The sequence below is a fragment of the Rhopalosiphum padi genome, chromosome 4 (assembly GCF_020882245.1).
Source record: "Rhopalosiphum padi isolate XX-2018 chromosome 4, ASM2088224v1, whole genome shotgun sequence".
NCBI classification, from domain to species: Eukaryota; Metazoa; Arthropoda; class Insecta; order Hemiptera; family Aphididae; genus Rhopalosiphum; species Rhopalosiphum padi.
In genome coordinates this window covers 8,320,821-8,335,218 of record NC_083600.1, presented here as the reverse complement: position 1 = coordinate 8,335,218, position 14,398 = coordinate 8,320,821, and the positions used below count along the sequence as shown (strand labels likewise).

Below are 14,398 nucleotides of genomic sequence, written 5' to 3'. Positions count from 1 at the left end.
TTATTTATTATAAAATTTTATATTATTCTCGTATAACTCGTCTTTAAACTCAATTTGTGTACTATTTTATGCACGAAAAAGGACCAACACCAAGACATAGAGAAAAGGTGCATATTAATATTTATATAATATTACAACATGTACCAATAATAAATATTAATCACAAAATCCTATCACATATTACATCAAATTATCTTCTAATTATTCCATAGGCATAATATGTTAGCTAGGTATAGTTATACTTATAAATATATTATATTATAGTTCTAAAATATTTATGCACCCAAAAAATACAAAATATCTATGTAATAACCAAAAACTATTTAGTCAAATTATCAAAAATTTAATTTTTAATTTTTGTATTATTCATTTTACTTTTTTTTTTATTCAAATGTCATAAAAATAATAAGTCATAAAATAAAAATAATAAACCATTATTAAAATTATAATATGTATAAAGACAAAGACTTCCATCGTTGGTGAAGAACGTCAACCTTAACAAGAGAGAAAACAGACAATATTTACACAGTATTTGTAAAATATAAGCATTTTGTTATTTTAATTTTTATATTAATGATAATTTTTTTTTTTTTAATAACTAGAGAAAAGAAAGTTAGATTATGCATACATATACTCTGATAACCCAATACTTTAATACAAAACATCAAAAATAAATAAATAAAATTATATCATTGTAAGAGCAATACATGCAAAATCTAAAATTCAATTTTTATAAGTAAAATTGTACATGTAATGAAATGTAATTATATCCCTCTATAAGAGATGGCATGTAATTCAAAGTTTTATTTTGACATGTAATTTACAGAAGATGATGTAATTATTATTTAAAAGAAAGATATTTGAATTACAACTACAAGACATAAAAGACAAACAATTTCAAGTATTATAAAATATGGTCTTTTAATAATTTTTTTTACAAAATCAAGTTTGTAACACCACAAAAAACTCCTTAAATGATAATATACAAAATCTACATAATTGCAAATTAATTATGTAATTAAAAGTTAGAATTTTAAAACCAGAATTTGAATAATTTCATTATTGAATTAAAAAACGGAGTTAAGCATGGTTAATGAATCAACTGGTATTTTAAAATTTATTTTTAAATTTAATACCGAAAATCCAAAAATTCAAGTAATTTTTAAGTTTTCAATTTTCAGAGTGAAATAAACTGAAATTTACTACTGGTTAAGAAAATATATTTTGTATAATTTATTTTTTTTTCATTTAATTAATTTCAATATTATTGAATTTTGATTATAAAATTGCATTAGGTATATAATATTATCTATGTTAGAAATACATTTTTATAAATATTATAAAGAAAATTTTATGGATATACCTATTAGCATATTATATGTATATAATATGTAGGAGTTAATAGTACCTATATAGTATAAAGTATATACTATATGATATATTATATGTTAAATAGGTATAATGAATGGCATAAAATCTTTGCATTAAGAGGACGATATATCCACATGTGTTGTCTCTGTCTTATTAATGTACATTATAGCAAATTTGCGTTCAGCAGAACGCAAATTTTCTATGATGTACGTTATTAGTAAGACAGACAACACATACGGGTAAATGTCCTCTTAGGCATAATGGATCCAATTTTAATTCCTGCAATATTCCCTTAATTCTATCGAATATGACGAAATTGCGATAGTTTAATATAATCATTACTTAATAATAATAATAAGTAATAGTTTAAATAGTGACATTAATCAAAATCCCAAACCTAACAAAAACTAAAAAAAAAAATAATAATAAAATAAAATAATAAACAAGGTTATGCTGCATTATGTAATTATATTAAATTACAAATACTTATTTATAGTATCTAAATACATAACTACTTCATTTTTGTCTCCTTCAAAAATAAAACATTTATTTCTTGTTTTTTTGTGTAAAATGTTTATAGGCCATAGGGAGTAACTTGTTGATAACAAATGTTCTATAATTATATCATATTATGTACTTGTGGAAATCGTATACATTTACAGCAATTATTTCTACCATTGATACCCTACATGCAACTTATAAATGAATAATTATATTGGCAATGTAACAGTGTAATGACTGGTAAGACTTGTGGTTTGTATATACTATATATTTGTGTGTACTGTATATAGTGTATAGATGTATATAATTTATAGTATCTGTATCGTGTCGGTTCGGTTGTTGTAGGTGGTCAAACCGGTTTACTAGATGGCGTTGCACGTTAGCTATAATACTGGTTGTGAATTAGTGATGACGTGACGTCGATATCGAAAAAAAAAGTTGTGTTAGACATCACCGGAAAAGCTGAAAGATTTTCGCTATCGATAGCATTGCTATAGCGTGCCCCACTAAAATCCATTACGATGGCAGTATTTTTCGTTCAATTTGAATTTACACTTGGTCGTTCGACCGTGAAAGTGTCACCAGACCGAGTAAAAACGCCCGAAGATAAGACTTTAAAGAATGATTACGCGTTTTTTTTTTTATTGCCTTACAAGGGGTACAATACAAATTATATATTTTATGTAACGACAATCGAAAAACATAACATCAAAACTGAATGTAACCTCAAATCATCAAACAATCAAGAAACACAACAGATATTCAATATGACAATACTACATTAACGTAGGTACACTGTTTAATTGTGTTGACATTTTATTGATCTGTAATATAATAATATAATTCATTTTTTGTTTCATTAAACCAGTAAGTATGGATAACAAAATACGTATAATGTAAGTACATTGTGATGAAATGCAATGTAGGTAGATTTTATTATTTTTTTTTTATATTCATGTAATCATGTATTATTAGCGTAAATATTTATAAATACAAAAATGACAAAGTGGAAATAAATATTCTAATTTTATAGAAAATGGTTCATTTAAATTTTATATGTATCTACCTCTATATATAATAATAATTCAATGATATTTATTAAATCACGTTATATTTTATTATTGATAAATAATAGATAAATGTAGTTATTAATTTACTATTATATGGTATAACTCGTAGTTCTCTTTTCTTTATTAAAATATTATTATGCAGTATTAAATCTACTGAGTCAATAATTGGATATCAAGCAGATATTTAACTTTTTTAAAGGTCAAATTGATATGATAGTTATATTATATTATTTTTCCCAATTTATTTTTAATGATATTTTACGTTATTAATTATTATTTATTAACAAACAAAAAGTAAATGATAGGGTTTGAATATTATTGTCAGGAAACTAAAATAAATAAAGTATTATAAATTTAAAAGTACGACCAAGTAGGATGTAAAACATTGTACATCGGCAAAGTTAACACAAACACACATAAAATGACGATACACGATCGACCTATGCGGCTATGTTGAATGGGTATGTCACTCAATAATAGATATACAATATACATTGTATACAATACAATAACATATTATTATATAGCCATGTGGGTATACCACAATATTGTTATAACAGTCGTCATAATATCTGTTGCTCTATAAAAGAATAATATGCCTATGCAATATTATAATTGTACCAAGTTTGGTGTTTGCGACGTATCATGCCTGTTACGATAAACCAGACCAATTTACAACGAAAGATTCTAAGGTCAAACCGTAATCAGTTTGGTCTTAAAGAATCTAACCAGTACAATATAATAAATAATAGCATAGTGTTGGCGGCGGCATTGCGCGATAGCGAGCACGTGTACCGAGAAGTACTTACGAGTTTACGACACTCGTGTTTGATACACGCCAATGTGCGGACGTTTCGATCGGGTTATTAGAAATCGTCATCTCATCACATTAGTAACAATTTATTAATATTGAATAAGTTTGGTTTTTTTTGTTATTTTTCAAAGTCTGCCATCGCGTTTTTGTATTTAAAATAATTATTGTAATTACTGTGTCCATACAATGTCAACTTACGAAACGGTAACTATAGCTCCAACGGGCAAACACACATCAACGGTAAGGAATATCATTTAAAGAAGATTTTTTTTATCTAGAATCAATTATATGTATATATTATATGACGCTACATTGTCATCTTATACTCTTAATAATAATAATATTTGAGTTAGTTTGTGGAGGTTTTAATGGTATAATAACAAACGTTCCTGTCACGTACGACGGGTAAATCCGAATTATTGATCTCCAGTATTTTATGACTTTATGTGATAGACGTTTGAATTGGTCCCCACTAGAATTTTTGTAACTTAAATAATTGTTGCTCCTATCAGTCCTATCTATATTTTAGTAGAATTAACTCTAAAAACGTGTACATTTTAAATCTAAATTAAATAAATCCAAAACAAACGTGAAAACACTAAATAAAAAATATAATTTTAAGTAGACAAATATTATAAACAAATTTACTGATACATTATTTGCATTTTAATTTAAAATATTAGTACTTAATTGTTTTTATAATATTATACCCAACACTAAATTTAAATAATGATTTTAAGTTCTAACCGACAGTATCCGGTAGTATCTAATATACCATTCAAATACACATATTATTCATATTAAATTCGACAACGGAATAAAAATTATAATATTGTAATTACCAGCAAGTGAGAAACTATTGTAAAACTAATTTAGAGTTTAGAAAAGTGTAATCATGCACATATCGTATTAAGAAATACACACACGTGTTTCGTTTTTATATGATTTAAACAATTATTAATTTGCATGATCGTCAGACTTATTATCAGATACCGAGGGAATATATTCACATTTAACAATATGTTATGATCTTACACATATTTAATGTATTAGTATGCATTAACACGTTTCGAAGAGAAACGCGTGCGTTAGATTTGTGTAATAAGTTAAGTCTACAACGCTTTAAAGATTTATTTAATCACTAGGAAATACTCCGGATAATATTTACACGTGCAATGTAATCTTTAAAATAAAAGAAGGATAACTCTGTTAGAAAACAAAAAAACGAGTGAAAAACATAAGACATACTATTCTATACTAAATAATATAATATATTATTATTAAACGAGCAAATAGAATACCTACAAAAATATTGAAAACGTATTAAGTCAGTTTAATGTAATACTTAATTAGTTGTTATTATTTTAATGCAACGTTAATATTATTAATAAATATAGAGATTAATAGGTAAAAGTAAACTTAACTTATTAAAAATTCAATAAAAAAATTTACTATAGTACCTATGTCTTGCGTGTCAAAATAGTTATTTAATTATTATTCTGATATTAAATTTAAAAACATAACGTTAAGAGATATGTGCAAATATAAAGTTATGTAATATTTAAATTTTAACTTTAAGTTTATAAACTACGTATCGTTAATGTGATATTTTAGTTTTTCTAAATATTATATAGTGCATTACGATGCACTAAATTCCACTATGATGTCAAACGCATAACAAAAAAAAAATTTAAATCGTATCAATTGTATTTAAAAAAATGTTAGCATTTGCATAGTTGAATATAAAATTACAATACATGAAAGCACTTTTACCTCTATCATTATTGTTTCCAGCGTATTGTTTTGGAATAGCAATGATTCTGTGTCAAGTCTATAGTATCAAAATATATTATATTTATTATTGTATAATATACTGGAGCTTCATTTAAAAACAATTTAATTACAAAACTCGTGTCCTCGCACAGTTAGACTTAATCTAAACTTCAAAACAAATGTATTGAAATTATTATTGATATATTATTATGAATTTTATCGTTTTTATAACATATCATTAGCATTGCTATATGCCATATGGGGAGTAAAAAGCTCAAGTATATTTTAATAATGGACATATATTATCGAATCATGATCCAGTGGTGGTTTGCATTACAATATACAGTTTGCTTAGAGGATTCGCCCATTGCGATATCTCCTGAAATAGTAGAGATATCATAATTTTTTTTTATGAGACTTACAGGGACAAGAATTACAAGTATTTCATGTTTTAATTTAATTTAATGTTTTATTAAAAAGGTTTAAACAATAATTTTTTTAATTAATTATATTTTTTAGTTTATTTTTCTGAAAATTTTAACGTTTCATCATTTTATTTTCATTAATTTCATGGTTTTTATTATTTTTTCGAGTTTTGAGAAAATTGTGAATTATTTTATACTTTATAAGTGCCAGTGTTATCAAATAATTTAATTGTAATAATACAAAACTATTCTCAAACCTGAAAAAATATATTAAAAATCACGATGCTAATGAAAATAAAATGTTGAAGCATCAAAATGTTCAGAAAAATAAACTCTATAAAATTTTCAATTTTTGAAAATAAAACTAATTAAAAAATTATTTTTTTACTTTTTTACTAAAACATTATATTAAATTAAAATATGAAATACTTGTCTTGTAATATTTACAAGACCCTGCGAGTCTTTTAAATAAAATTTATTAAAATATAATTATGATATCTCATATTTCATGATATATCGCAATGGGTAAATCGGCACGTGACATCCTGTAATGTTTATTACGTTCATTGAATTTAAGTACAATTTTTAGTAAATTAAATTGTAAAAATATGCGATTTAAAATATTTATAGAAGATGTTAAGTTGGATAATAATTCAATATTATTTACAAAATTAACTTATCTGTTTCAATAATTTTGAAATTTACTTAGATGTCACACAACGGTATTATTATTATTATTTTATATGTATTCATTTTTATTTGAAAATCATGTGTAGAAGCATCTATTAAATATAGATATTTATTATTTTTACAGTAGTAAGTAGTAGATACATGAACATAAAGTAAATATATTTTAATACTATATTTTGCTATATTTACACGATTAAACGAATGTTATGCATCAATATAATACAATTATAAACAACTAATTACACATCAGTACTTATTTCTTATGGGTTATATGACTAGTATACAAGATTTATTATATATTTATATACCTAGTCGATGAATGAAACAAAATAGTTTATTTATTATAAAAAAATCGTAATGATTTGATGTCAATTAAATGAATAAACTGTTTCATTGAAATTCAAAATAGTTGAAATTTTAAACACTAGAAAAAAAAAGTTAAAAATTTAATTTTTAGCATAGTATGACTTACGAGTAAAGTACAGTAACGAATCAGTTAGTAAGTAAAAATATATTCGATTTGGTTAAATGTTACAAATCAAACCCTACAAGACAAAATCAGCAAGTTCGTAAGTTAGTTTATGTCACGAACAACAGATCGAAATTAATTTATAAATATATTATGTACAATCAATGTACTAAAACTTTAAAACCAATAGAAGCAATGATAATTGAATTGTATAATTGCATAGTAAAACATACCTAACTAAATCCAATCATAGAGTGCATTATAAAATATGCCAAATAAAATCTATTTTATACATTTAAAATAATAAATATTGAGATAGCATTTGAGTATATTTTTATCAAGGTCAAAACATAAATTAATTAAAAAAAATAGCTAAGAAATATAAATATACGTTTAGTTATTTAACATTAATTAAAAATACTGAATAGGTACCATCAATAATCATAATTTATAGCTAATAATTTAAAATTATGATATTATTTTATTATGTTTTGTATTTTTAAACTTCAAAGTCATTTCAACTATAATTAAAGTTTTATTTTTACCAATATGTATTTCGGTTTAATATTTGAAAAAAGACTAAAGACGGTTGAACACGTTTTAAATATGGTACTAAAATATTCTGTTAGTTTATAAAATGATTTGTTATTTATCAATATTTTATAATAAATAAATAATTATCATTCATTTGACTTGAAATGTGCATTATGCGCATAAAAATAATTGATACTTTTATAACAAACATAAAAAATACCGAAACCGGTAGGCGTAAGGAGCAACTATTTGTCATACTTTAACTGGTAACGTTTTACACCCATTTACCAGGAGAGTAGGTGTACTCGTATACTCATCTCTATCTCATCTTCCCAAGATAGGCTATTTCTTCCCCAAGGGGTTTGTGGGCCAAAGCCATGAAATACAATGTTTTTTTCTTTTTATTATCGAAGGAAAAAACATAATATATATTTTATAAAAGGTATGTATAGTGATCAGCAGTATAGTTTATTTATATACCTGTATAAGGCACTTATTATTTAGCACGAAATTATATACTTATAAATGTAATGTTGTTTGTTTGATAAATTAATTATTTTTTTTTTACAGATTATTTTTTTCCATGGTCTTGGTGAATCTGGGTAATTCAAAAACATTTTATAAAGCTTTAAATATTAATAAAACTCTGATGTTTTTTCGTAGTAAAACGCCTATATTGCGTTTTAGTTAAAGAAAAGGAATAACTCCAAGATATTTATAAAACGCTGTTAAACTGGAAAAATTCACTGTAATTTTCTGAAATTTAAAGTAATATTGTGTACCTACCCTCTTAAAATTACCATCTGGGCGTTGCTTCCAATTTGTAATTATGTTTAAAAAAAAAAAAAAATATATGAAGTATTTACTTTTTCTACACCTAAAAAAATTAACACAAGTAATCTAAAAAAAAAATCTCAAAATTTAAGTTGTTTGAACGAATTAAATACGAATAAATTGTTAACCTATAATAATATCTTAGTATTTTTCTATTAATATTTTCTAGTTTTTTTTTTTAAATCTAATGGTTTTGAATAGTTTTGATTATTTTTGATGATTTGATATTGATGTTTGGTATTTTATTTTATTTTTTGGTTAAAAAAATGTTTTTTTTAATATCATGTTGTGTAATTTTTGTAATTATGTTATTTTTAGGGACATTTGGTCGCAGTTATTGACGAATTTACGCAAACCAAATACCAAGATTATCTGTCCTTCTGCGTAAGTTTATTTTACAAAATAAATCATATAAAAGCTAGTGACGTAAAGGGGGGATACTGCCATATTGGTATTAGATCGCTGTGGGTATTTAAAAAAAAAAATTCAATAAAAAAATGTTTTTTAGAAATATTAACATATTTTATTATAGATACTTTATAAATGCAGTATAATTAGTACCAGTATTATAAAAATTGTATTTTATGTTACACAATTATATTACATAGCCACATAGCCACATAGATACAGTTTAATCCTTTTGGTATACTCGTATCATACACAAAATATAGAGAATATTACCACTCTAACCATCAAAATAAGACGGTAAATCAATAGGTTTCAGTGATAAAAACATGCCCACGAAAAACAAACAAAAACATAATTAAAACGTGATTTTAGATTAAAAAGATTGCTGATTACGAAATTTTTAGAAAATGATAGAAACATTTACATCGGCATATTTTGAAATATTAATTATTGATAGATCATATTGGCTTAAAAATAATAAGATTAATCTGCCTTCTATAACGAGCTACATATTTAGTGGAATATAAAATCCCAATAAAAACTGTCCAAAATACTGTTGTCTTTCAATCGTATAAAAAGTGTTTTTACTCTAGAACCACTTTGTAATACTCTTTAGTTTTGCGTAAACATGTTTAAGTCACTATATTTAATTTGTTATTGCTGTAATTTAGTCGATAGATTTAATTTTTTATTACTATAATACATATAGGTATCGTGATAACTGTACTCAAACATGAACATCATTAAATCATTGCATTCGGGAGGTTTGATATTTTGGAAATTATTATTTCATACACATATGGTCTTTTTTTCAAAGCACTTTCTATACTTCAAAACGCCTATTTTTCTGATATAGTTTAGACATATTTTTCTACTATTCTCCTCCCCATCCTTTCTATTACCTACACGAAAGTTATGTATGCGTTACTGGAGAAAACTAATAATAATTTATTTTAAATCAAACACCGTCAAGTTGCTATATACCGCGGATCGATTGATAAATCGTTTTATTTGATTATTGTAACAATATTATTGTGGTAATAGTGTATACTATATTAATAACACGTATTTTTTTTACCACCGCATTTTCAAGTCCCAAGATACCTTTGACGTTAAACAAGGGTTTTGCGATGCCCGCGTGGTTTGACTTGTCGACTTTGAATGAAGACGCGCCGGAAAACGAATCGGAAATACTGCGTGCCGTGGACAACGTACATGCGTTATTAGACGAGGAATTGGCTAAGACGCGATTGCCGCCAAAGAAATTGTTGCTGGGTGGTTTTTCGCAAGGTGGAGCGCTGGCTCTGTACGCTGCACTTACATATCACAGACCATTGGCCGGAGTTCTGATCTTGTCTTGTTGGATACCATTACACAAGACCTTCCCAGATGTGAGTCATAATTAATACTGGAAATCTAATTTCCCAAAAGCTTCTAAAATATGCTTAAAAAAAAGATGCTTTTATTCACTAAAAAAAAATTTTAAACAAAAAAATAATACAAATTTATTCATACGTGTTTGGTATATAAGGATAATGTGAGTACTGACGAGCGACGTGTAACTTTGTGCATTAATATCGATGTTAAAAATACTAGATATATTTTTGAACTATGAATTATTTGTACATTCGATTCGTTAAAAACCCTATTATTGTTCAATTAATAATAACTGTTTTTTAATTTTAATTTTTAATAGTTATATTTTACCCTTTTTAACACGTGTACATTTTAAAATTAGATTTTAATATTAAATAACGTAAAAACTCTTAAAAGTTCTAAACATGTTTTGAAAAATAATTCTAATATAAACAATTATTGTCTAAAGTACAAAATAAAAAGTGCTTATTCTTATACAAAAATATATATAACAACACAAGCATTGCATATACCTAGTAAAAATTGTAATACATCGGAATCACAGCCCTAGTTATAAAATTATACTAGACTATCTGCACAACATGTTACCGACTTAAAATAATATGTGTATCGGTATATGAGTAGGTGAATTAAATTAATTTGTATTATATTTTATAATTATTATTACGTTTAAATCGATTTTATGGTTAATCGAAGTAGGTACATAAATAATGTTGAGTTACACTACCTAAAGATCTGATTTTATTAGCTAACACTTAGCTATCTGTTGATTCACATGCTTTTCTTATATAAAATGACTTGTAATTTTTCAAACTATTTATATTATATACCTATTACAGTGATCTATTAAATTACGAGTTACACTCAAAACTTACTATACAGCAGACTTAGTTTTAAAATACTAATTATGATTTGTTATTGTTAATACTAATAGCTAATAACTTATTAGATACTAATTATTTTTACTGTATTAGATAGGTACTAATAGGATAATTTTTAATAGTGCCTACTCTGTCTGAAAATAAATTCAAAATAAAAAACTAAAAATCTAAAAACCTAAAAGATTAAATTTATTCATTTAATATATTATGTTAATATTTTTAAAATTTAAATTATTTATGTCACTTAAAATTAAGGAATGAAGTGGACACACAAAATAAATTTCACATTATTTCTTTTAAATTATCTTACTTTTAAAATATAATTTATACATTATTGATAACGTGACTAAATAATACACTTAATAATAAATTATATATACTTGATTTTAGTAAAATTATTTTTTTAATATCATTAGTTACTCTTGGTTTTATAATTTTAAAATAGCTAATTTATTACAGTAATGTTTTTATCGCCTATTTATTACCATCCATGGTAAGAAGCTACTAAATTATAAATTAAATCAAAAGCCAAAACTTTAATGTACTATTTATTAGTATGTTTTTATAATCTTGAATACTAACTATATGTTTTTTTTAACTAATGGCTTTTTATGAACTATAACCTTTTATGACTAAAATAATATTGTATTAATTTAATATTAACTATTGAAAAGGCTTTTGTACAATCATAACAAATTTAAATTACAAAATAGTTATATATTAAGATATATACAATGTGACTAATGAGTAAAGACTTATAGTTATAAATTAAAATACCTGGATCATATATTATGTTGATGTCAACTTTTTATATTATAATTGAAATAACTTGTCGAATAGATAATACATATAATGTATTAAGTAAATATACGATACCTACATAAAAGTATGCTTTAATGGAAATATACAATAATATGAAATGTTTATTACTTTGTTTTATTCCTAATAATTTTCAGTAAATATTGTCAGTGAATTTTTTATATAGACAATTTCAGTTTGTATTTTATCATGATATCCAAAATCTAAATTAACTGAACTATATGAATAAAATAAAAACAAATAAACATAATATGTAGGTAAATTAGTATATATAAGTAGTAAGTACCTATACTAAAGTATAATGTATAACGACCAAGTATTGACTGTATACACATCATCAGTTGTTAGGATGTCATGCATTACATAACTTCGTCTAATCATCGTGGTCAATTTCAGTTTTTCCACTTTATAAGACAAACAAAAAACTGTTTCGTCACAAAAAATTTTGAAAATGAGTAACCATCTAAACAATAATTAACTTTTACTACTGAATTTTTTTGAAAAGTTATTTTCACAAATAATTCATTAGAATGGCCTTAATAGTGTATTATTCACACATTAGATAAGCAATTACATTCTTACTGAAAACGATATTTTAATAAAGATTCATTAGTTTGCCCTTGATAATGTAATAGATACACTTTCGATAGAATATGATAACAAATTATTAGGTAAGTTATAATTTTGATTTTACAGAGTAAACATGTCATCCTAACCTCATAACTAATAAAACAAATAAATAATAATAACACGCAGTCTTACACGTTTTGATAATAAAAATGCATCATCAATAATATCAAAATTGGTCATCACGGTTCTTTGGTAACAATACTATTGTGATGCATATTTATTTTTCTCGCACAAATCTATATGTTAAGTATATTATTTTGTATTATTAGGCGGCTACGAATAACACCAATATACCAATATTCCAATGCCATGGAACGGAAGACCCAGTAATACCTTACGTATGGGGAACAAGAACATCAGAAATACTAAAAGAATTTACTACCAAAAGCCAATTCACTAGCTACGAAGGCTTGTTGCATCGTACAAATGAGAAAGTAAGTAAACAATCTGAATGATTATGATATGTTATTACTAATTACTGACTAAGTCTTTTCTATAATTCTTTTAATTCTTAGCTTAACATAAAAAGTAATATTTTGTTGTAAATTCGTGAAAGATTTAGTTACGCTACTTTTTTCCATTTTTTTTTTTAATGATTTTCGTTAATTTTAAATCCTATAACTTTTGTCCTAATTAACTATACAGTCTAGTTTTAACCAAAATAGAAAACAATAAAAATAAATAATTAGTTAAATATATTTTCAAGTCTCAATGTTTCTAAGTATCTTTAAAAAAATATATAACTATTTTATAATAAATATTGAAATATATACATAAAAAAAATCATACAATTGCAACTATAATTAAGAAACAATTTGTTTATATTTACAGGAGTTGGCAGATATTAAAACATTTATTCATAAGACTGTGACATGAACAATTTGACATTGAACAGTACGAGTTAAATGGGCTTAATTACCCATAAACAGTATACCAACGTGGATATTTATAACTTAGGGAAATTGGTATTTTCTAGAACTCAATTTGATTTATGGTATATTTTGTGGATAAAATAAAGTATAGATATTTTGTGACAAAACCAATACTCTAAGATGTTGAGACTGTTGAGTGTTAAGAAGCACTTGGAGTATAATCACTGATGCCTGACAAAGTACTTTACCCCAACTATAATAATGTAACACATTTTATCTTATCTCACAAAGTGAGAAAATTAATACAATCCTTTTTCATAACGTGAAATTCAATATTATTTAAATGTTAAGTTAACTTTCAACTAGAGCACCCATAAGAAGAGGTGGTTGAACCTGGAGTACAGGGACCCAATGAGTTTAGAGCTTTTAATATTTCATATTAAATACCACGGAAAATTATACACATTTTCTATTTTTTATCTATGATTTTATTTAATATTAATAAAGTTTTCAATTTTGTAAATATGACATAAAAGGTATATATTCACGATTTATGCAAACGTAAATTTATATACTACTATTTTAGTTGATTGAACAAATAGCATCTCTACAACTTGATCATTGCATTACGTAATACATAAAAATTAAAATAAACAAGTAGAACAAATATTTTATTTAATGAACTGATTAATGAAGAGCTTAACAGTATGTTTATGAAAATAATCAGATATCTCTTATTCCTGTTAAGTTTGAAAGATAAGTTTTTCATGTTTAATATGAGAAATTATCTACATTATTATTTAATTATTTAAGTCATTAAAATAAATATTTTAGTTTATAGTTTAAAGTATTTATTTAACATAATTGAAAAAAATCATACTCAATTAAATGATATGCATTGACGACTAAGAAATTAATTTATATATATTG

General features: G+C 24.4%; 2 protein-coding genes across 4 annotated transcripts in view; one reads left to right on the top strand and one right to left on the bottom strand.

Moving 5' to 3' along the window:
• LOC132929856 (protein O-mannosyl-transferase TMTC2-like) overlaps nt 1–14,398 on the bottom strand; it is a 285,751-nt gene that overhangs the window by 203,461 nt on the left and 67,892 nt on the right. The window lies entirely within an intron of this gene.
• On the top strand, nt 3,709–13,641 carry LOC132929859 (acyl-protein thioesterase 2-like). Its single transcript, XM_060995469.1, has 6 exons — nt 3,709–3,996; nt 8,218–8,249; nt 8,800–8,865; nt 9,983–10,280; nt 12,866–13,030; nt 13,428–13,641. The coding sequence occupies exons 1-6, from the start codon at nt 3,943–3,945 to the stop codon at nt 13,470–13,472; spliced, it is 660 nt and encodes a 219-aa protein (XP_060851452.1). The 5' UTR covers nt 3,709–3,942; the 3' UTR covers nt 13,473–13,641.

Bases quoted from the DNA above. Each gene is read 5' to 3' on its own strand.
- LOC132929859 (XM_060995469.1), top strand. From the start codon at position 3,943: ATGTCAACTTACGAAACGGTAACTATAGCTCCAACGGGCAAACACACA. The intron at 3,997-8,217 runs GTAAGGAATATC...TTTTTTTTACAG, and splicing joins CGGGCAAACACACATCAACG to ATTATTTTTTTCCATGGTCT. The intron at 8,250-8,799 runs GTAATTCAAAAA...TGTTATTTTTAG, and splicing joins CATGGTCTTGGTGAATCTGG to GGACATTTGGTCGCAGTTAT.